Consider the following 23,153-nt stretch of genomic DNA (forward strand, 5'->3'; position numbering starts at 1 on the left):
TCAGAAAAGACTCTACTGCTTCTCTGGATGGTACAATCACCAGCTCTCCTCTTTTAGGAAATGCTGGTTCCACACACATCACTTCTACGATCCACTCACTGTTGCCTCTCCCTCTCCCCAGATGCGTTCTTCCCTCTGGGAACGGCAGCCCAGCGAACGTGGCCCTGAATTTCTTATCCTGTGGCTGGAGGAAGAGCCGTTGGAAGTTGTTATCAGACACTTCCAGCCACGCGGGGGAAGAAACTCTGAGAAAGTGAAGTTGCAAGCAAAGAGAAAGCAGAGACAAAGGAGGAGACCAGAGAGATTTGACTCACACAACTGTTCCTCTTCAAAGAACCCCCAGCAGTCGACTTTCTGAGGCTCTCTCTGAGCCTCCGGCCCTAGTCAGGCCCTGGTCTTTTCTCCTCCAAAGACTAAAGATGTGGCTCCACTGGATTCTGGCATTTACCACTGAGAACTGAGCCTCAGGCAAACCTTTTCTCCTTTTGGTTCCTTCCTTAAAGTCTTCCTACATTCCCTAAGTTGGGCTTTTTCGGTGTGTTGGTTCTTTGTCTATGTGTGTATTTTGGCGGGGAGTAGGGAGCCTCTGTGCCACACCCTACAGTGCTAAGGGGTTCTTTCCTGGCTCTGTGCTCAGAGTGAACCTTGGCAGTGCCCAGGGGACCATGTACAGTGCAGGGGACTGGGCAGATTTTTTTAAAAAGCAGGTACATTACATCTTCAGACATGTTACTATCAGGACAGGAAGATTTCCTCCTACTATGTTTGGAATGACAATATTTTATTGAATATGATGTTACCTTGAGCTGAAGCAATAGCACAGCAGGTAGGGTATTCGCCCTGCACGCGGCCGACCTGGGTTCGATTCCTTTACCCCTCTCAGAGAGCCCAGTAAGCTACCCGTGGCGTATTCAATATGCCAAAACAGTAACAAGTCTCACAATGGAGATGTTACTGGTGCCTGCTTGAGCAAATCGATGAGCAATGAGATGACAGTGATAGTGATAGTGACAGTGATGTTACCTTTGTAAGATGTCCCGGTATTCTGTATATTGCTGAAACTGGTGCTACCATCTTAACTATAAGAATTCATCAATTATAAATCATATTCCAATAAAGAGATACTAGCATTTAAAAAATGCATTTCGAATCAGTGAAATTGCCTGTTATATTTTCTGCTTGTTTCTTAAAAAAAACACCCCCAAACCCCAATAAGTTAAAGTAAACCATTTTAGTTCTTTATGTCTGTCAGTTCATTTGTCGTCATTCTCTTCCTTGGCTGACAGACCTTCTTAAGCAGCTTTTCCTCCAAATCAGTTCTATATTCTGCAATATTATTGTCATCTGCACATTTTATATTTGTTAATATCCTTTCTTCATTAAAATCACTGAACACTTCTATTTCTCAGCCCACACACCCTTCTCTGACCGCTCTGTAATATTTGTTCTGCGTATGTAGAACCTACGCTTTCTTGAATCGTATACAGAGTGCAGTTTCTTTAATGGAAATTTTGCTTGGGTCTTGCTCAAAAAATATGCTTTCCATTTTCTGTAGTTTGCTTCTTTCTTACGGTCATTATCTTTCTTCAGAGGTCTCAGAACTGAAGAGCCATCCTGAACTTTCACAGAGAATGGGGCTCTGGACCCCTCTGGGTTACCCCTTCCAGTCCACCTGTTTGTAGTTAGAATCTGCTTCTCTGCTTTGAAGACTGAGAGCCGGCCTATGTGCACAGCCTCTAGTTGTGGTTTTGAAGTCTCCTTCTTGTCATAAAGCTGCTGTCAAAGCAGGAACCCTGACATCTTATTTCTTTGACAGCTTACTGGGGGAGGAGTCTGAAATAGTTTATAGTTCTTTCATTGGTAATAAATAAATAAAAGGTAAACAAAAATGGCAACCCCTGGCACACAGCAAACTAAAGGGCTTCTTGCCCTTTTTTGTTGCTGATTTAATACCCTGACATAACTTTTGACTTCCATTCCCCAGAGCAGTGCACTACTTACAAGTGTGATTCTGGAACCGGTACAAAAATAGAGGCATCTGGGGGGAAGGTTTACTGTGGTTCTTGGTGGTAGAATATGTGCACTGGTGAAGGGATGGGTGTTTGAGCATTGTGTAACTGAGACTTGAGCCTGAAAGCTTTGTAACTTTCCACATGGTGATTCAATAAAAACAAACAAACAAAAAAATAGAGGCATCTGTAAAAGAAGACTGTAAAAGAGTGTTTCCCTTGCCCCCACACAGGACGGGGAACATATTCACCATTTTTGGGGTGGAGGGCAGGATGTATGTATCGGACAGGGAAGGGCTAGAAGCATCCTGTGGCACAAGGACCCCATTGGCTAGCCTCAGTATTCAACAGGTGTCTACTGGGTGTTTCACAAATGCCACGTGCTGTTCTGAATGGCAGGAAAACGGCAGCGAGTCACAGACACGAAGGTCTGTGAATGTAGAGCCTCTATTCCAATTAGCACACATGCAAGTAAGAACCGGTGACAGAGGGAGAGGCGAGAGCCATGTGCTAAAACTCATCAGGGTGGGGTGGCTGGGCGCAGAAAAGTCAGGTGGGCGGTGTGAGCAGACGGGCAAGTGTCCTGCTTGGTGGCCCCTGGTGGAGTTTAAGCTGTGGAAAGCTGGCCTCTCCGTCAGAAGGCAGAAGAAGATGAACTGCAGTCAGTCAGTATTCCGGCACCCCACATCAGATACCTTCAGTAACCATTAAACGGCCCAGGTATGCCACCAGGGATACCCTAATGTAATCAAACATTCCCATATACTCATCAGCTTTACTTTCCACCATCTTTATCTCACGTTACGTATTTTCAGTAGGAGTGTGAAGGATGATGAACAGCTGGGCATTCCAGGCCAGCAGTTTACGAACACAGATCAAGGCCAGCGAAAGATGTCTTGGGGGTCAGGGGTGGAGGAGCAGGAGCGATTCATGGGAGCTGCACGGAACACTGGACAGGGAGGGCAGGCAGTGGGGAAAGCTCGGAGTCGGCCACACCCCCCCGGCCCCCGCCTGGGTGTCCTGGGCCACACCCTGCCCATTGGTTGGAGCCCAAGTCTGGTTTTAAGTGTGAGTTAAAAAAGGGAACATACCTGGATTTCACTGCGTAATCAGCACACAGGTTTTATTACCATTATTATTAGTTTGGGTTTTGGGTCATATCCAGCTGCGCTCAGGGCTCACTCCTGATGGGGCCTGGGGGACCACGTGAGGTACTGGGTTTCAAACCTGGGTCCACCATATATAAGGCATATGTCCTCCCTACTGTACTATCTCTTCAGCCTCCCACAGTTTTTGTATCTATTATTGAATCACCGTGAGATACACAGTTACAAAGTTCATGATTGGGTTTTAGTTATATAATGTTCCAGCCCCAGTCCCTTCATCAGTGTAAATTTCCCACCACCAATGTCCTCAGTTTCCCTTCTGCTATGCCCCTTTATTTTTAATTTACCATTATTATTATTTTTAGGTTTTGGGATCACATCTGTGATGTTCAGGTGTTACTCCTGGGTCTGTGCTCAGGAATTTCTCCTGGTGAGCTCAGGAGAGCATATGGGGTACCAGGAATCAAACCCGGGTTGGACACATCCAATGTAAGTGACCTACCCACTGTGCTAACTCTCAGGCCCCAGTCCCCACACTGTGTTTTAAAATAATACCGGGGCACATGGGCAAACACTTAGAAATACACACACACACACACACACACATACACACACAGATGCACCACTTTTCACATAATAGTCACACATCACTTTAAAAAATAATTAAAAGGCATACAATCTGTGATAATTATGCAGTGAAATGCAGTAAGCAAACTACGACAGAAGCAGGTCAAATGCTCACTTAAATTCAGTAATAGTGTTCGTTTAACTAAGCAGATATTAAAGATACTTCTTATATAAAACAGCAACAGCAACAACAACAAGCAGATGGCAGAGACTTCTGGCTTTCATCCACAGAAACGGAACAGGGGGGGAAACAAAACAGGAAATTTCTAAGCCCGAGGTTGGGGTGATGCTGAGGTTTTCAGCATGCAGACAGGCACAGGCCTGGACAGCTGCTCAGGGCAGATGGGTCCTTTGACAGCTGAATATTGCAGCATCGCTGGTGACTCCGCAGTGAGGGCCGCGAATGGGAGGCCATCTGTCTGCTAGCGGGCAGCCACGCTCGCTACCAGCAGGTAGTCGCTGCGGAGAATGAGACACAGACCCAGTGTCGAGCCAGGCTCTTTCAAACCTCTGCAGAGCACGCGGGGCTGCCCGGCCCCAGCGGGCCCAGGAGAGGCTCACGGCGCGAGTCAGGGCCCGGCCGCCAGCACTGCAACTCGGGGCAGCCTTTGTTCAGAACGGTCAAATGCCCTGAAACAGACTGTTCGTGGAGAACGCTCTTTTTGTTCTTTTCTACTTACCTCAGCAGGAAATGGAAACAGTCCATGAATTCAGGATCATCTCTAATACACCTGAAACTAGTGGCCATTTATTACAGAAATATAAAAAAGATGGTAGATAAGTAACATATAATAGGTATTTTGTAGGTTAGTGAAATATGTTTGTTGTAAAAGGTTTATAGTGAGAAATAAATATATCTCCTTCCTGTCTCTGCCATCCAATTTCTTCTCTCCTGAGATAGTTGCTCATTTCTTTTTCTTTTTAAACAGATCTTATTTTATTTTAAATTACTATTACGATTATTTTTTGCCTTTTGGGGCATACCCAGCGATGCTCAGGGGTTACTCCTGGCTCGCACTTAGAACTTACTTCTGGCAGTGCTTGTGGGAACCATATGGGACACTGGGGATTGAACTTGGGTCAGCTGCGTGCAAGGCAAATGCCCTACCCACTGTGCTATAGCTCTGGCCCCAGTTACTCATTTCATACGGATCTTTCTACAGTCTATTATGTATTTAGTTGTGTGTGTGTGTGTGTGTGTGTGTACACGTTAGTAAAGGGGTCACACACAACCTGCATGTGTGAGGCCCTAGGTTTGATCTCTGGCATTGCATTGTCTTCAAGCATTGCAACAAAGATGTTATAAGGAGTGATAGATATATACTATATGGATAGTTATGATTTTCTTGAGGGGGGAATTTGCACACACCCAGCAGTGCTCAGAGTTACTCCCAGCTCAGTGTCTGGCGGCCCATGTGGTGCCAGGAGTCGGCAGGGATTCCTACATGCCACACCTGCACTCCAGCCTGTGGAGCTGGCCTCCTCAATTTTGCTCCCACTCTCTTTCCTTCCCTCACTTACGGCTATCGAAACCTGGGGTCACATGCTGTGGCTGTGGGGCTCACATACTTTGGCACTGTGCTCATACACCTTCATGGCCATCAGGGCCTGGGCTGGCAGTGTCGGAGACCATACACTGACGCCGTGCTGGGGTTCCCAGACGGGACAGCGCCCAGAGCTGTGCTTGGCCCAGGTGGGTGGCACCGGGATTTGAACTTCTGGCCTCAGGCTTGCTCTGCAGGTCCTTGTGGCCACTGAGCCATCTCCTGGGCCCCATATCCATATAACTTATTTTTTTATTGGTTGTACTTTAAATGAGCCAAGGCTTATTAAGGGCACTGAAAAACACTGCAGTTAAAAAAAAACAAAAAACCAGAAAACCTGGTTAACTTCATTACAAATCCTCAATGTATTTGACCCTAGGTGACCTCCTTTTTCTCTCTGATGTAATTTCTGATCTGTGGACTATGGCCCTGACTTGCTGTGGCGCTTCCACCCCCTCTCATCCTCAGAGGTTGTTGTGAGCAGCCCGTGAGCTCAAGTCTGGGAAGGACTGGCCCCAAGCTGGGCGCTTCAGGACATGGGGCTGCGTCCTTGGAGTGCAGGACCCTTTATCTGGACGAAACTTGGCCCTGGGCAGGGGTGGCTGAGGCCCTAGCTCCCGTGGCTCCTTCATGGACTCCAGGGAGAGGGTGAGGAAGGCTGCAGTCAGGAGGGAAGCCCCCTCATAGCTTTCATCATACCAATGGCCCAATTCCACTGCTTCACAGCTAGTCTCTACAGACAACAAACTGATGAAAATTCCAGGTACACAGGATTGCAGGCTGAGAACTCTGGGGTCTTCTGGGAGTGAGAGCAGGACCCCCCACCCCTCACACTTCTGGAAGCCTGGCAGCCACACCCACATCCCCCAGCTGCCACCACGTAAACTTATCAGCTCAGGTCTATGGATCCTGGAGTTCTCGACACCTCCAAATTCCACAACACTGACATCCCAACAGGAGCGCAGCAAGTTAAAGGACTAGTGACACAGACACCAGCTAAACTCAATAAACAAAAATAACAACAAAGACGGCTCAAGTATCAATAGTTTAGTAAAACCCTTAGATAAGGACTCAGTGAGAGATGTAACAATTTTCACAATTTTTCTATTTATACTAAAGTATAGCACTGTAGCACTGTCGTCCCGTTGTTCATCAATTTGCTCGAGTGGGCACCAGTAATGTCTCCATTGTGAGACTTGTTGCTGTTTTTGGCATATTGAATAAGCCACGGGTTGCTTGCCAGGCTCTGCCGTGTGGGCAGGGTACTCTCGGTAGCTTGCTGGACCCTCCGAGAGGGATGGAGGAATCGAACCCGGGTCGGCCTCCTGCAAGGCAAACACCCTACCTGCTGTGCTATCGCTATAATTCGATTAGCCACTTAGTTGAAACAAATAATATAAATTATTTTGTGCCTGCACAGGGGAAAGGCTTGGGGGTGGTTGGGAAAAGGGGGACAACATTGGAGGAAAGGTCACACTAGTGGTGGGATTGGTGTTGGAACACTGAATGCCCTTAACAATTGTATTATGAACAAGTTTGTAAACCATGGCACTTAAATAAAGTAAAAAAAAATTAAATAAAAACTTCTGCACCAAGTTGAATTGACCTATAATTTTCTTTTGTTTTTCTGGATTAATGGAATAGGTTTCTTTTTTTTTTTTTTTCCAAAATATTTACTCCCTTTGCTGTTTGGTTGAAATTTTGCTCATGCACTTTAAGTATTAAACCTTTCTCTTCATAAATTTTTTTGTGGTGCTAGGGATCAAACCCGGGCTCTGAGGTCCACTTTCTACAGCGAGCTACATCACTGCCAGTTTTTAATTACAGAACTTCTTAGGATGTATGCAAAGGACATTTTTCTAGAAGATGAAGAATTGGTCTGGAGTTGAGTACTTCACCTTCTGAATTTCCATAATTAACCCAGGCAAAAAATAAGATAATGTGTCACAGCATCATTCTTGCAAGACCTAAGTCATGCCAATGTTATGACACTTGAAAATAAGGGAAATTGCTAGAAGAAAAAATCAAATTAACCTTTCTCCAAGAAGTCAACAGCAAGGTGATGATTAGCACTCTGAGTCAGAACTCTAAGACTGAATTTTCTGGGGGTCAACCTCTAAACACAAGTATAAATTTAAAAAACAGCATTATGATAGCTTTCTTTTACTGCTATTTCTAAAACTAAAAGATATTTAGAATTCTTAGACACGCTAAAGATAGGAAGGATGCAACTGGGAATGTATCATGGAACACGCACATGAGGAACCAAAATGGCTGAAGGATTCCAGGACCATATCACCCATTCCTGTCACCCAGAGAGGTGTGGAATGATTGACACTTTAAACCCCCTCAACTTCCCAGGAAAAATGCATTGCGAATATGGGCACCCAGATTAAATATAAAAAACTAAAATTCCTTTATTTGTCCATACTTTGTACAAGAAAAATAAGTCTGGTTGGTTATTTGACTTAGAGACTTAATTGGAGTAATGCTTCTTCCAAGCCTTGTCCATCCATTCAAAACTCTTATTATTTCTCTTTGCTTTATAGTTATTTTGAAGACAAAAGAAATGTTTTCACATACATATACACACACACACCAATATATACTATATATAAAATATATATGTAGTTCCTTAAGAGTCTTAATTTTTTCTACCAGATGGATATTAGATACATTCAGTTAGAGAAGATGTTTATAAATAACTATTTTTCTAGAATATGAGGTTTAATAATATAAAACATACGGCCTGCACAACTCACCTCTAAAATTATATTTCAAACATTTGTCCTCAAAAAAGAATACAGTGGAATTAGATATGTGGTTATCAGATTCCATTTAGAGAAAGCAAAATCATATTTAAACTTGAGAAAATCCAGAGTACTAATAAGGAATGTATTGCAACCACTTGGGGTAGAGAGGAAAGTCCATTTGGCGGAAGGAAAGAATCAAAACTTTGGCCCATTCCTCCACCTCTGGGTTCTCATGAGTGCTCTCCAGCACCAAGGGGCAGGGGGCAGAGAAAGAGAGTACCACAAAGGGAAGACAGTCTCATGTTAGAGTCGGCGCAAACACCATGACCTCCTATGGGAAGACAAGCCCCATCTCTAGAACAATTCCAGTAAGTAATCAGAGGAAGGTTGCCTTTCCTTACAACTGCCATTGAATAGTCTCAGCATCGGCCTCCCTGTTCATAGCTCTCCCATCACTGCGCGCTGCACCACATACAAAAGTAGCCAGGTCATATTCACTACTACCCTGAAGTTCTCATGTTCCATAGGACTCCAGGTTTTTGTAGAGGATGCTGCTTCACATTCCTTTGCGTAATTCCAACACCCTTTGTAGAGGATGTCACTCCACTGAGTCTTCCTGAATCTACACATGCCTGTTCTAATTGGTTTAAATTCAGAGTAAGCACACAAACTGGTTCCTATTCAAACAGACGTACTCACTGGAGTGAGAAGCTGTGACGATAGGATTGTAAAGTAGTTTTTCTACAAATTTAATTATCTTTGGATTGGCTGCAAAGAGCCACCACTCAGGAAATCACTCATGGAAGCCAGAAAAGCAGAGGATTCTCTTTGGTTTTGAAACTAAGCCTGGAATTTACTTCTGCTCTCATGAAACAGATGATTTAAGTTCTCCTTATGAAGGAAAATAATTCAGATATTGCACAAAACAAGTTCACTGAGAATTATGTTAGAAGTTTCCAACCAATATATGTTACAAAAAGCAAACTTTACCTCTTGAAATGATTCGCTAGAACTCCAACAAGTTCTCCAATTCGACTCTCATTGGTTGGCTGTTTGCTGAAGAGGCAGACAATGAGGTCTTTGTTGTCTTTTGTGTGGAACACAACAAGTTGGTCCTTTCCATTGGAGACACTTAGACCCGTCAACTGCAAAGAAACAAAACATGGAAAATATCAGGGTGGTTCTCAAAAGAATTATGAATATACATAGTGCAATGGTTCTGCCCTGTAACTCTGATGACTCTGATCTTGATCAAAGTTTCATGGAATAGGGAGATAAAAGAGATAATCACTGTATAGCTGTATCACTGTCATCCTGTTGTTCATTAATTTGCTCAAGTGGGTGCCAGTAACGCCTTCATTCGTCCTAGCCCTGAGATTTTAGCAGCCTCTCTTTACTCGTCCTTCCCAAAACAAAGCTACCAGAAACGTGTGGCCATATGACCTCTTATTGTCTAGTTCTTCCTCTTGGAGAACCTGGCAAGCTACTGGGAGTATCCTGCCCACATGGCAGAGCCTGGCAAGCTACCCATGGTGTATTTGATATGCCCAAAACAGTAACAATGATGGGTCTCATTTCCCCTGACCCTGAAAGAGCCTCCACTGCGGCACTGTTGGGAAGGACAAATAAAAAAAAGAGATAATATGGAACAAAAATAATAAAACAAAAAGCAGGAAATAACAGGAAAAAAAATCAATAAAACATTGAAACACTTGAAACATTTGTTCTTAAGGTCAATAAAACTGCTAACTCTCCAGACTGAAGGAATGAAAAGGAGAAGGCATAACTAAATGACTAATTTTAGAAATGAAAGAGGAGGTATTACTACAGACCACACAGACATTAAGAAAATAATGATGGAATTAGAAAAATGCTATTTGCGACACCATGATTTTCAATATTATTAATGACAATATCTCATTCACACAATGTTCCAACACCTCACCTTCCACCAGAGGATTTGCTTCCCTCCACCAGTGTCTCCCGGCCCTACAGACTCCATTTAAGGAGTACTTTCAGTAACTTAGACAAAACCAAATAATTTCTTTTACTTTTTTTGCTTTTTGGGTCACACCCAGCAATGCTCAGGGGTTACTCCTGGCTCTGCACTCAGAAATCACTCCTGGCGGTGCTCAGGGGACCATATGGGGTGCTGGGAATCGAACCTGGGTCGGCCGTGTGCAAGGCAAATGCCCTACCCGCTGTGCTATCACTCCAGCCCCCCAAATGATTTCTTGAAAGTCACAGATTACCAAAACTCAACTGAGAAAATAGAATATCTGAATATAGTTACATCTATTACATCTGTAAACAAAAGCCATTCTTAAAAGAAAATGTCAGAGCCAGAAATTTCACTATAAAACCTACCAAATGCCTAAAGAATAAATAATAATTCTTCAAATCTCTGGTAGAAAACGGAAGAGAATGCAATAAGTAATTTTAGGACGTTAGCATTATTTTGACGCCCAAAATAGGCAAAGATAGTATAAGAAAAGTTAAAAATCATTATCTAACACTTCTTATAGAAGTGAATATAAGAATGTCAAAATATTACTAGGTTGAATAAAAAAATGTAAAGAAAATACACCATAACCAAGTAATTTTTTTTTCTGCTCAGGTGAAGAGTTAGGGGATCAAACATAGGACCTCACGCAGCAAGACCTGTTACTCTGCCACTAAGATACATCCCAGGGCCCTGAGAGCAGCTACTTAAGAAGTACAAAACCAATCAAGTATTAAAAAAAATTAAGCAATGTAATCTATCTTAGCAAGGGAATGATAAACATTATCATATAATTGATACAACAAAAGGTCTTGACAAGAGTTAGGGATACGATTCAAGTAGTGAGAGCACACGCTCAGCATGTGAGGCCCCGAGTTCAGGATCCAGCACCCCAGTGATCCCCTAAGGTCTGTTTGGGAGGCTCCGCAGGCCCCCCAGGCCCCTTAGAAAACCAATATTGGAAGAGAATGCAGCATAATAAGTGGCACATACAGAAACATCACTGACATTAAACTTAGTGGGAAAAGCTAGATGTTTTCTCCAAAGATGGAACATTAAGACAAAGCTTTCCATGCTCACTACTGCTCACACCATCCCTGTGGAAGTTCTAGCCAGCAAAGAAGGCAGCTTACTGAAATTAAAGGGCACACAGAGTCAATGGGAAGAGATTTAAAGGTGTCCATTTTCAAATTACATTGCCACATTGATAGAAAATCTCAAGGAATCTATAAAGTGGTGCTTAGAACTAATACACAGTTTAGCAAGATCACTGGCTACAAGGTCAACATACAAAACTACTTGCATATACTAGTAGTGAACAGTAAGAAACCAATAAATTTAAAAACAAAATCAATGGCAACAATTTCAAAGCCCAAAATCCCCTTCCCCCACCAAGTCCCATGGTGCTTGAGGCTCACTGCTGGCTCTGTGCTCGGATCACTAATCCTGGCAGGCTCTAGGGTGCCAGGGAGAGAGCCCGGGTTGGCTGTGTTCAAGGCAGCACCCTACGCGCTGTACTATCTCTTCAGCCCTAAAAGCAAAAGTGCTTTTATATTTATAGCTCTACATACACCTAATAAAACGTGTAGACTGGTATGTGGAAAATTAGGAAATGTTGATGAAAAGAATAAAAAAAACTTAATAAACAGAGAAATAATGTGTTCAGAGATGGGAATACTCAGAATTGTTAAAATGCTTATCTCCCCCAATTTGATGTGTAGATTTAATGCCATCCCAACTGAAATTCTAGCAGGATTTTTTTTTTTTTTTTTTTTTGCGGTAGATACCAACAATCTGATTCTAAAGTGTTTCTAGAAAGACAAAGGCACTGGAACGACCAACAACAATTTAAAAAATAATGAAACTGGAAAAAAAGTTGTTGATCTAACTACAAAGTATTTAAAATATTTCGACTACAAAAATGAAGCGACAGTGATCAAGACAATATATTGCTCTAAGGATAAAGTCAGATCAGTGGATCAGAATGGAAAGTCAAAGATGGCCCCACACAAATACTGCCAAAGTGATTTTTCACAGAAGTGCAAATGCAGTTCAGTGGAGAAAGAGTACTCTGAACATCTGAATAACCTGAAACCTTCGGACATCCTCATGCAAAAAAAAAAACCAAAAAAACCCCTTCAATCCAAAGCTCAAACCTAAGAAAAATTCATTCAAAATGGACCACAAAATCTAAATGTGAAATGTGAAACTAGCAAACTTTTAGAAGGAAACAGAACATCTCTATAACCTAAGATTGAAATAACACATAAGCACAATTAAGAGTCAAACAATGTTGGACTGAATTTGTTCAACATTTTTCTCTGAGAAAGTCAATAGGAATAGAAGGGAAAGACAGGCTAGCCACAGAGTAGGAGAAAATATCTGCAAGATAGCACTGTTGTCCATCAATTTGCTTGAGCGGGCACCAGCAACATCTCCATTGTGAGACTTGTTGTTACTGTTTTTGGCATATCGAATACGCCACGGGTGGCTTGCCAGGCTCTGTCGTGCGGGCAGGATACTCTTGGTAGCTTACCAGGCTCTCCGAGAGGGATGGAGGAATCAAACCTGGGCTGGCCGCATGCAAGGCAAATGCCCTACTTGCTATGCTAATGGGGGTTGGGGCCACCCCCAGATCAGGGTTTACTCTTGAGCCTGTGCTTAGAGATCACACCTGGCAGTGCTCTGGGATCCATATATAATGCCAGGGATTGAATCGGGGTTGGCCATGTGCAGGTTTGCATGTAGGGGGCCCAGGTTTGATCCCTAGTGATGCATGGTCTGTAACCACCACCAGGACTAATCTCCAAGTAGTCCCTGAGCACTACTGGGTGTGACCCCTCAAACAAAACCAAGAGCTACAGGACAAGGGGCCAGGGAGATGGTGCAAATGGTTAGAGCTCATGCAGGAGCACTGAGTTCAATCCCGGGTACCACACAGTCCCCCTTACTCCAGCACTGCGAGGTATGATCCAACACTGCTCTTCCCAGCCCCCCAGAAAGAAATGAATCACAGACTTGAGGTAACTTCACTTAAAAAAATCGTTATTAGGGTGGCAAATAAACACATAAAAAGATGCTGAACAAAACTAGCCATCAGAAAAAGGTATATTAAAATTATAATGAGTTTCCACCACACGTTTCAAAATGACCCAAAGCAAAGTTCAGCTAGAACCAAAGCTGTTCATTGCTACACAATAGCAAATACTGTTGAGGATACAGGTAAGTGGAACTCTCGTGTACAGTTGGTGGGAATGTAAAAATGCTACCTTCACGGGAAACCAGTTTGCTGCTACTCTGAAAGGTAGAATTATAGACCCTGCAATCTCTTTTATCATTGGAAAACAAGACCTTATGTAAACGTTTACGGATGTCCTACATACAAATGCCTCCCAGCTAGAAACCACTAGACTATCTACCAATAAGTGAATGGATAAAACTGAAGCAATAGAAAGGTCTTCAACAATAAGAAGAACGAACCAGTGTTAGAAGTGACTGATAAGTAATATCAAGGACCCATTTCAAAGGTTTTATGCTAAGTGAATGCCACCAATTCTAAAACACTGGATACTGTGGCTCCATGAGTGTGACATTCTCTAGAATGTCCAAAAGGGTAGTCAGGGTTTAGAGGAGGAGGTTTATGACACAAGGGAGTTTTTCAGGGTGAGGGAAGGACTATGGTGATTACAGTAGCATTAAAAAAAAATCTATGTGGGGGCTGGAGCAATAGCACAGCGGGTAGGGTGTTTGCTTTGCATGCAGCCAACCCAGGTTCGATTCCCAGCACCCCATATGGTCTTCCTGAGCACCGCCAGGAGTAATTCCTGAGTGCAGAGCCAGGAGTAACCCCTGTGCATCGCCAGGTGTAACCCAAAAAACAAAAACAAAAAAAATCTATGCATATGTCAAGAATCACAGACATGTATACCATCAATACCACCAAAAGTTACTTTTACTTTATAAAAAATTATCATTCAAAAACATGTAATTATTAAAAAAATTTTTTTAAGGAGTTACTCCTGGCTCTGCGTTCAGGAACTACTCTTGGCTGTGCTCAGGGGACCATACAGGAAGCTGGGGATTGAACTGGGGTCAGCTAGTTCCTGCTGTATTGTCTGGGCCCTAAAACCAACCAACCAACCTACCTTCCTTCCCTCTTTCCTTCCCGCCTACCCTCCTCCTACCCTCCTCCCTCCCTTCCTCCCTCCCTCCCTCTCTCCCTTCCTCCCTTCTTCCCTCCCTCCCTTCCTTCTTTCCTTCTACCCCCTCTCTCACCTTTCCCTCTCTCTCTCCTTCTCTCTCTCTCCCTCCCCCCCCTCTTCTCTTTCACAGCCAAAGGTGCTCAGTGCTTTCTCCTAACTCTGTGCTCAGGGATCCCTCCTGGTGGACTCAGGGACGATATGTGGTGCCGGGCTTCAAACTCAGGTCAGTCATATGCAAGGCAAGTGACTTATCTATTGTACATCACCCCAGCTCCTGTACTTTTACTCTTTATATGTAAACTTTAAAAAACAGAGCTCCTTGGACATTTTCATCCCTCAATATTCACTGTGGTCACTGAAGCCGCAGTCCCGATTATTTCTCATCCTTTGGTTGGCTCTACTGCAGAAAACACCAAGGTGCCACCTCCTGGCCACCACGGGCGCTGTCAGTTGGTCCAGCAACCAGCATGGACAATCCCCGCTTGGGGCACCTCTGAACATCCCACAGACGTTCAGAGGACAGACCCTGTCTTTCTGGGACTCAGATGTTTCTTAGGGGTTCACAGTCCTGCTGAATCAGTGGACGAGACAAACGGTAACATGAACACGTCACAGTTTACCCACTCGGGAAGCCTTTTCGCTCCGTGCACACATTTTATAGAGAAGGAAGCTGAAGTTCAAAGCGGTGAGCTGACTTGCAGACCTTTGGAAGTGGAATTCCGGCCTGCAGATGACCGGATTCATGTTCATTCTATCCCAACTGGCCTTTGCGGAGAGCAAGGACAATTGGCCATAAGCGGCATCAGAACCGCTCTATGCGAGTCTCCATAGGCAGTGAGTTTTTAGGGTGAACTCAAAGAGCACTTCGAAAACACGCTGGTGTGGGGACTGACCCTAGCCAGCAGGTGTCCGAAGTAGGAAGTCACAGTCTCTCTTATCCCGCTGAGAGCAATGGTTCCCCACTGCCAGTGTGCAGGAGGAAAACCCCCGGTTTCCAGAATGTAAGGTTCGGGCTGAGAGGACGCCTCACAGGGCTGGGGTCCTGCCGGGTATAACCCAAACAAAATAAGAATGCCAGGCTCAGTGATGATAAAGAGGAGAGAAATTTGAAATCATTTCACAAACCCACAATTGTAGACTTTCTGGGGCTTCTGTTAAAAGAATCTCACTTTTTTTTTGGGGGGGGGGCTGGAGCGATAGCACAGCGGTAGGGCGTTTGCCTTGCATGCGGCCGACCCGGGTTCAAATCCCAGCATCCCATATGGTCCCCTGAGCACCGCCAGGGGTGATTCCTGAGTGCATGAGCCAGGAGTGACCCCTGTGCATTGCCAGGTGTGATCCAAAAAGCAAAAAAAAAAAAAAAAGAGTCTCACTTTTTAAAAAATTAAATTAGAAGGGAGGTGCTCTTTAGAGATGCTGAGGAGGACCCAGGGTAATTCCTGGTGATTCTGGGACACCCATGTTGATGGCTTAATACTTGGGTCCTGCAGTGCTGGGTATTACTCAGGCTACCCCAGTGGCACCGGAGGGGGAGGGGGGCTCCAGGGCTATACTTGGAGAAGCAAGTGGGGGGCGCTCACCAGGGGCGAGGGACTAAACCAGGCTGAACTGCCTCCAAGGCATGTGCTTTAACCTCAGTACTATCTTTATCTGTCTTTCTGGGACTCAGATGTTTCTTATCCAAACAATTTTGTATAATTTAATTAGAGGTATCGTTTTTTTTAATTAAAAAAAATTTGCCTGAGATGTTTTCCCTTCACTTATTTGTTATGCAAAATTTGAAGTGTTATAAAGCACTTCAAAGGAGAATCCAATTTAAATCTAATATGGTGAGAAATGTGACAGTCGCCTGTCAGCACATGCCCGCATGCACATGAGCCGCAGGGGCTCAGGAGAAACAGATCCAGCAGTGGACCCCGAGGCCCTCAGTAAGGGGGGGGTGCTGCAGGATGCAGCTGGGCCAGAGGGAGGCACCTATGGCTCTTCTCAGACACTGTCCCACCTTCTGGCCGCTCCCTGTCCCGCCCCCCAGGGGAGGCCTCATGCTGCTGTGTCTGCCCAGACCTGCAGGCAGGCCAGGAAGAAAAGTGGGCGAGCACCACCCAGTTTCCCCTGCTCCAGGACACACACAGACAAGAAAACAAGCGATGAAATATATAATGGAAGATCAAGTCCCCCTGGCGGCCAAGGCAGGACAGACTGCATCCTGCACGTGCCCCTGTGTCCAGGGAGAGAGGAGGGAAGGGAAGGGACCAGCCCAGATGTTCATCGGAGACTCAGCCTCGCAATCTTTAATTGCTGAATTTCTGGGGATACTCTTTTTCTGCAAAGTCAGATCACAGTGGGTGGCTTGTCTTGAAGCAAGATGGTGGTAAAGATCAAACTGTCGCAAAGGAGGGGTGTCAAAGATAAATAGGCAAGACCCCTCCACTAACGAGGTTTCCATCCTCTGAGAGGCGATGCAGCCTGGTCTCTGGACAACTATCTGGCAGATCCAGGCGAGAGAAGAGGGCTGGGGCCAGGACGCGGCTGGCTGTCGGAAGGGGCCACAGCCCTGCTTATCTCACAAAGCCACAGCACACAAGCAAGTTTCTTTGAACTAAAGCGAAACTCCTTATCAAGGCTCCACCCTGAGAAGCTTTTTCTTTTTTTCTTTTGGCGTTTTGGGTGATACCTGGCAATGCTCACGGGTTACTCCTGGCTCTGCACTCAGGAATTACTCCTGTTGGTGCTTTGGGGCCATATGGTATGTTGGGGATCGAACCCTTCTCAGATGCCCTCCCTGCTACACTATTGCTCCAACCCCCAAGTGGCTTTCTTGTCTCATAATTTGCCCTTGTAGTGCTCCAGCCAATCTAAACCTTCCTTTTCTTTGGTTTCAGAGACTGGAACAGGGCAGATCCCATCCCTGACTGGATTCCATCTCATCTCCCCCAGGGCGCCCCTCCACTGGGAGGACTCACAGCACATTCTGAATCAGCAAAGACCTTCTCTCTGCACCCCTGCCCTGCTTCCCCCACCCCCCACATACACTTAATTTTCAAATTTACAACAGAGGTGGACTGGAGCGATAGCACAGCAGGTAGGGCATTTGCCTTGCACATGGCTGACCCGGGTTCGATTCCTCCGCCCCTCTCGGAGAGCCCAGCAAGTTACCGAGAGTATCCTGCCCGCATGGCAGAGCCTGGCAAGCTACCCGGGGCATATTCGATATGCTGAAAACAGTAACAACAAGTCTCACAATGGAGATGTTACCGGTGCCCACTCGAGCAAATCGATGAACAACAGGACGACAGTGCTACAGTGCTACAACAGAGGTGGCAAGACTGAGGACACAGGGCAGGGGCCCTCTGGACAGAGGCAGTACAAGCAAGCTGAGCAAACAAAGAGAGGAAATCTTTATTTTTGGGCCGCAGCTGGCAGTACTCAGGGATTACTCTTTGCTTTGTGCTCAGGGATCATTCCTGGCAGTGCCTGAAGGGGGCGGGGGCATATGTGGTGCAGGGACTGAAGCCCCAGGTTATTGGTGTGCAAAGCAAACAATCTTGACCATCTAATTTCTTGGCACACCTTCTCTTTTTCTGCAAAGTAAGATCGCAGTAGATGGCGTGTCTCTATACAAGACCTCACCACTGTACTATCTCTCCGGCCCACGAAAGGCCATCTTGAATCTTTATTCTCATCTGTAAATGTAAATGTAGAAAAGACTAATACTAGACAAAGAAATGTCTAAAAGACAGACGTGACAGATAACACAAGGGAGGCAGCAACAACACACTGAAGAAAAACAAAGACCAAAAAAGATGTCAGAAAGACGTGAATCTCTCGACAGAACAGCGTTACAGGTACCAGCCCTATTCAATCACCAGAGAAGCATACAGATATTTAGCTCAGAGAATTCAGAATTTTGCATGTCCACATCTGGTGGTGCTCAGGGCTCAGTCCTGGCTCTGTGCTCAGGGATCACTCCTAGTGGTGCTGGGGATTCAAACTTGGGTCTGCTACATGCACGGTAAGAGTCTTACCTGCTGTAGATTTCTCTGATCCCCCTGATCTTTTCTTTTCTTTTTCTTTTTATTTTTTTGCAATTGTTGTAGGGGCCACTCTCAGGGGTGCTGGGGCGGGTTGTGAGAGGTTGAAATGTAGTGCCTGGAATTGAGCCAGGGCCTTCTACCAAGCATTGAGTTATATTCCCACTCCCAGAGAAAAACTAAGTTATTTACAGAAAAATAAAACTCAGGTTACATATTCAAATTTTTTTGGTCTGAAAATGTAGGAAGGTGTCAGACAAGGAGACAAAGGAAACACGTTCATTTTTATAAGATTCCCAGTAGGAGATGAATGAGATCATTTTACTCTCAGTACTGATTAAAACAGAGCAGTCAAATTCTTTAAGAGTAACCAATATTTGAACTAAGAAAAATGTACATCTTCCTAATAATTTCTAAAAAGGTATCTTTGAGTTTTTTTTAAAGCAATTAGAATAAGAGAAAAAACAAAGAAGCATAAAAAAGCCTTTTAAATAACAATTAAACTTAGAAAAACATATTGTCAGTTTCTGTAAGAAATGCTAATGAAATGCAAGGTTCACAGGGTTGGCCAAGAACAAAATTTAGCTATACACAGTTAATAAAAGATGCATCTAAAACAAAAAGGCAGACAAGAGAGAGAGGACAGACAAAGATATAACCGGAAAGTGGAGGTGGGATTAGTAATAACAGATAAAATAAAATCCAGGGCAAGAACATGAAACTTCTTATTGTTTTATACTGACACAGTATAGCTTAAAATGAAAAACTATCAGTCTTCAAGGATCAAACACTGTGGTGCTGACACAAATAAAACAAAACCCACTTCTAATACGAGAAGAAATGGACTGAGTCATGATTTCAGTGGGTGACCCAGTCTCTGGTTTATGATGTAGACAAAAAAAAAAAAAAAGCAAATGAGTCTGAACAACCATGAGATCAAAATAGCAGCTTGTGGTATTTTAATATACATTGATAACATATGTATTATTTAACACATATATTATTTATTTACTTAATTTATCTCGGGGAGTCTTGGGGTCATATCTGGCTGTACTCCAGGACTATCCCTGGCTCTGTGCTCAGAAGTGACCCCCGGGCGGTGCTCGGGAAACCGTATAGGACTTGAGGACTCAAACTGGGGTCCGAGCATGCCAGCCAAGTGCCCCCACGTCTACCTTCCAGCCCCCATTCATTTGGCCATAATGTGACACTTCTCTTCCCAATTACAAAGAGTAGGATATGCATTATCATGGCTTGTAATCTCAGCACAAAAAAACAGAAGTAGGAAATTACGAAAGGTCAGTAACAACATTCCACTGTTATTTCTTTCTTTTTTAAAGTACCTAATTGGGTCGGTGAGATGGCTCAAAAGGCTGGAGTGCAGACTTGGCATCCATGAGCCCTGGGCTCAAAGACTGAAACTGCATGGTCCCCTGAGCACCAGCAGAAGCAACTGTGAGTACATAGGTGGGAGCAGACCCTACCACTGCCAGCAGGGCTGGGTGTGCCCCTCACTGAGCACGGGACTGGGAGCAGATGCCCTGGCCAAGCACTGCCAGGTATGGTCCCCAAATAAACAAACAAACATAAAAGCATTCCTTTAGTCACAATTATAGTTAACAGATAAATGAGAAAGAATCTACACATCAACATTTATGGATACATTTATTTTTAAATACTTTTATTTATGTATTTATTTTGGGGGGGTCACAACTGGCAGTGCTCAGGGGTTACTACTTAACTCTGTGCTGAGGGATCATTCCTGGTGGTGCTCGGGGGACCACATGGGATACTGAGGATGGGACCCAGGTCAGCTGCATGAAGGCAAGTGCCCTATCTGCTGTACTATCACTCCAGTCCCAAATACTTTTATTCTTAACTAAGAAAGAAGAGCACCATCTCAAAGAGCTATAAAACAAACATTGAAGACTAATTAAAATAAAAATAAATGAAAAGCACTTGAGAGGTCAGGGATGTGGCTGATCATCCATGGTATGATTTCTTAGCACAATAAGCTGATCAATATCACTGTATCACTGTCATCCCATTGCTCATCGATTTGCTCGAGCAGGCACCAGTAACGTCTCCATTGTGAAACTTGCTGTTACTGTTTTTGGCATATCAAATACTCCACGGGTAGCTTGCCAGGCTCTGCCGTGTGGGCGGATACTCTTGGTAGCTTGCCGGGCTCTATGAAAAGGGTGGAGGAATAGAACCCAGGTCTACTGCGTGCAAGGTAAACACCTTACCCCCTGTGCAGCTGATCAACAGGAACTTTCATTATTATTGCATCAGAATAATATTGATTTAAATATTTTGATAAACACCCTGTAATCTTTGGCAGCAAGCACTGTGGGAAGAAGAAAACAGACTTTCTCTTTTGTATAAATTATTATAGGACTGGGCTGCAGTGATAGCACAGTGGGCAGGGCATTTGCCTTGCATGCCGCCGACCTGGGTTTGATTCCCAGCATCCCATATGGTCCCCTGAGCACCACCAGGAGTAAATCCTAAGTGCAAAGTCAGGAGTAACCCCTGTGCATCGCCAGGTGTGAACCAAAAAGCAAAAAAAAAAAAAAAAAAATTATTATAGGACCAAAAAGAAGTGTCAGAGATTGAGTGTAGAGACTTTTCTTTTTTTTGAGTCTCTTTAGAGGTGCTTGGGGATTGCTTCCAGCAGTACATGGGGGACCTGTAGTGCTGAGGATTGAACTCGGGCTTTGAGCTGTCTCCATGGCCCTGCAAAGAGGCTTTTGATTGGGTCTTTTTCTTTTTTTTTTCTTTTTAGGTCACACCCAGAGATGCTCAGGGGTTACTCCTGGCTTTGCACTCAGAAATTATTCCTGGCGGTGCTAGGGGGACCACATGGGATGCTGGGGATTGAACCCGGGTCAGCCGTGTGCAAGGCAAACGCCCTACCCACTGTACTATTGCTCTGGCCCCAGATTGGGTCTTTTAATGCAATGAAAAGGAAAGTAACAACTAATATAATGTTAACAGATATCTCTACCTGTTAGTATTGTTTATAAATAGCATGGGGAAAGAAAGAATTAACTGGAGGTCTGGAGAGATAGCACCTGGGGTATTGCCTTGCTTGTGGCCAACCACGGTTTGACTCCTGGCACCACGCACAGTCCCCTGCAGTGACCCCTGAACAATGCCAAGAATAGTCCCTGAACACCACTGAATAGCACCCAAATACCTTTCCTCCCAAAGAATTAACTAAAAATTAAAATACACAATCCGGGGCTGGAGCAATAGTACAGCAGGTAAGGCGTTTGCCTTGCACTCGGCCGACCTGGGTTCGATTTCAGCATCCCATATGGTCCCCTGAGCACTGCCAGGGGTGATTCCTGAGTGCAGAGACAGGAATAACCTTTGTGCATCACCGGGTGTGACCCAAAAAGAAAAATAATACACAATCCTACTCCACCAAAATATTTTGTACAAATTGACCCATAAGTCAAACAGGAGTTAAGACATGGAGTTATAATGAAGATACAATAAAACTGCCATTTAAAACACAAAAGTAAGGTCTAACAGGTAATAAAATTCACATAGTTTAAAGTACAGACATGGATGATTTTTTTTTTGATCCAAAACAAGATATGGAACATTTCCATCATATCAGTTCTCTCTCATTGCTTGCTCTTTTAAAATCTTGGTTCTAAATCTGTAAGTCAAAATGGTATTTTTTTCTTTCAGCTTTTAAGAGCTAAGAAAGCCCACTGCTTAAGATGTAGAAATCTAGGGGTTCACTGTAAAACTGCAACTCCTGAACTTTCTATCTTTTCTCTGCTTTTGTGAGTTATAAGGATATTAGAAGAAACTGAGAAAGAAAATAACCTCTGAAAGTGACATTCTAGCCCCATGCTGTCTGAGTACCTTACAGGGACCATCAAAACCGAGGAACACAGTATTAAAAACTGCTTGAAATAGAAGGTTTAAGGTCCAACAGCTTTTGGTTACCTATATATATATATATATATATTTTTTTTTTGCTTTTTGGGTCACACCTGGCAATGCACAGGGGCTACTCCTGGCTCTGCACTCAGGAATCACCCCTGGCCATGCTCAGGGGACCATATGGGATGCTGGGATTTGAACCCGGGTCGGCCGCGTGCAAGGCAAACGCCCTACCCGCTGTGCTATCTCTCCAGCCCCCGATTACCTACATATTTTTAAAGTAAGATTCTTCATGGTTGAACCTGACTTCGATTTTTCTTATTTTGTGTTTGCGCCATACCCAGCAGTGCTCGAGGCTCTTCCTGGCCCTGTGGTTGGTCCTAGAGGTACTCAGGTACCAGGCAGTCTGGGCAATCCCCTCCGGGCCTTCTGCATGCTCTCAACCTGCTGTGCAATCTTTCTGGCCCCTCATTTGATTTTTATTAACAGACTGAGTTGGTTTCAATTTCCAATAATTAAATACAATTATTTTGAGACTACAGACTGTATGTCTAGAGTTGGAAAACTGCTATCTGAGGTCTCTCAAGGTCAGTGATGGGGTAAATACTCCCCCAAAGTATTTTTGCACTATAATTGTGTGCCATTTTGCTTGCTGTGGGTTTTTGGCTTCATATTTCTCTTTATTTCTGTGTCTGCCACCTATGCATATGCTTTGTCAATGTAAATTGTAGGGCCTGAAAATGCTAGCTGTAAATTTCAAGAACCCAAGCAATAATTTCAAGAACCTGCAGATTTCTCGAGAATGTGCAAATCACAAGAAGAGACTGACATTTTATGACAAAAGACTTCAATAATGTAAAAGGCCATGTGAATTCTCATTATTATTATTATTATTATTTTTTAAAAGGTTAATCTTAAGGGGCTGGAGCGATAGCACAGTGGGTAGGGCGTTTGCCTTGCACATGGCTGACCC

General features: G+C 44.1%; 1 protein-coding gene across 1 annotated transcript in view; it reads right to left on the reverse strand.

Annotated features, from left to right (window-relative positions):
* Positions 1-23,153, reverse strand: part of MYO1D (myosin ID) — a 378,710-nt gene that overhangs the window by 91,030 nt on the left and 264,527 nt on the right. The window contains exon 21 of the mRNA XM_055130005.1: positions 9,030-9,184. Coding sequence (XP_054985980.1) covers positions 9,030-9,184 — 155 coding nt within the window. The remainder of the gene's footprint in view (positions 1-9,029; positions 9,185-23,153) is intronic.

Source organism: Sorex araneus, chromosome 3 (assembly GCF_027595985.1).
Source record: "Sorex araneus isolate mSorAra2 chromosome 3, mSorAra2.pri, whole genome shotgun sequence".
Taxonomy (NCBI): Eukaryota; Metazoa; Chordata; class Mammalia; order Eulipotyphla; family Soricidae; genus Sorex; species Sorex araneus.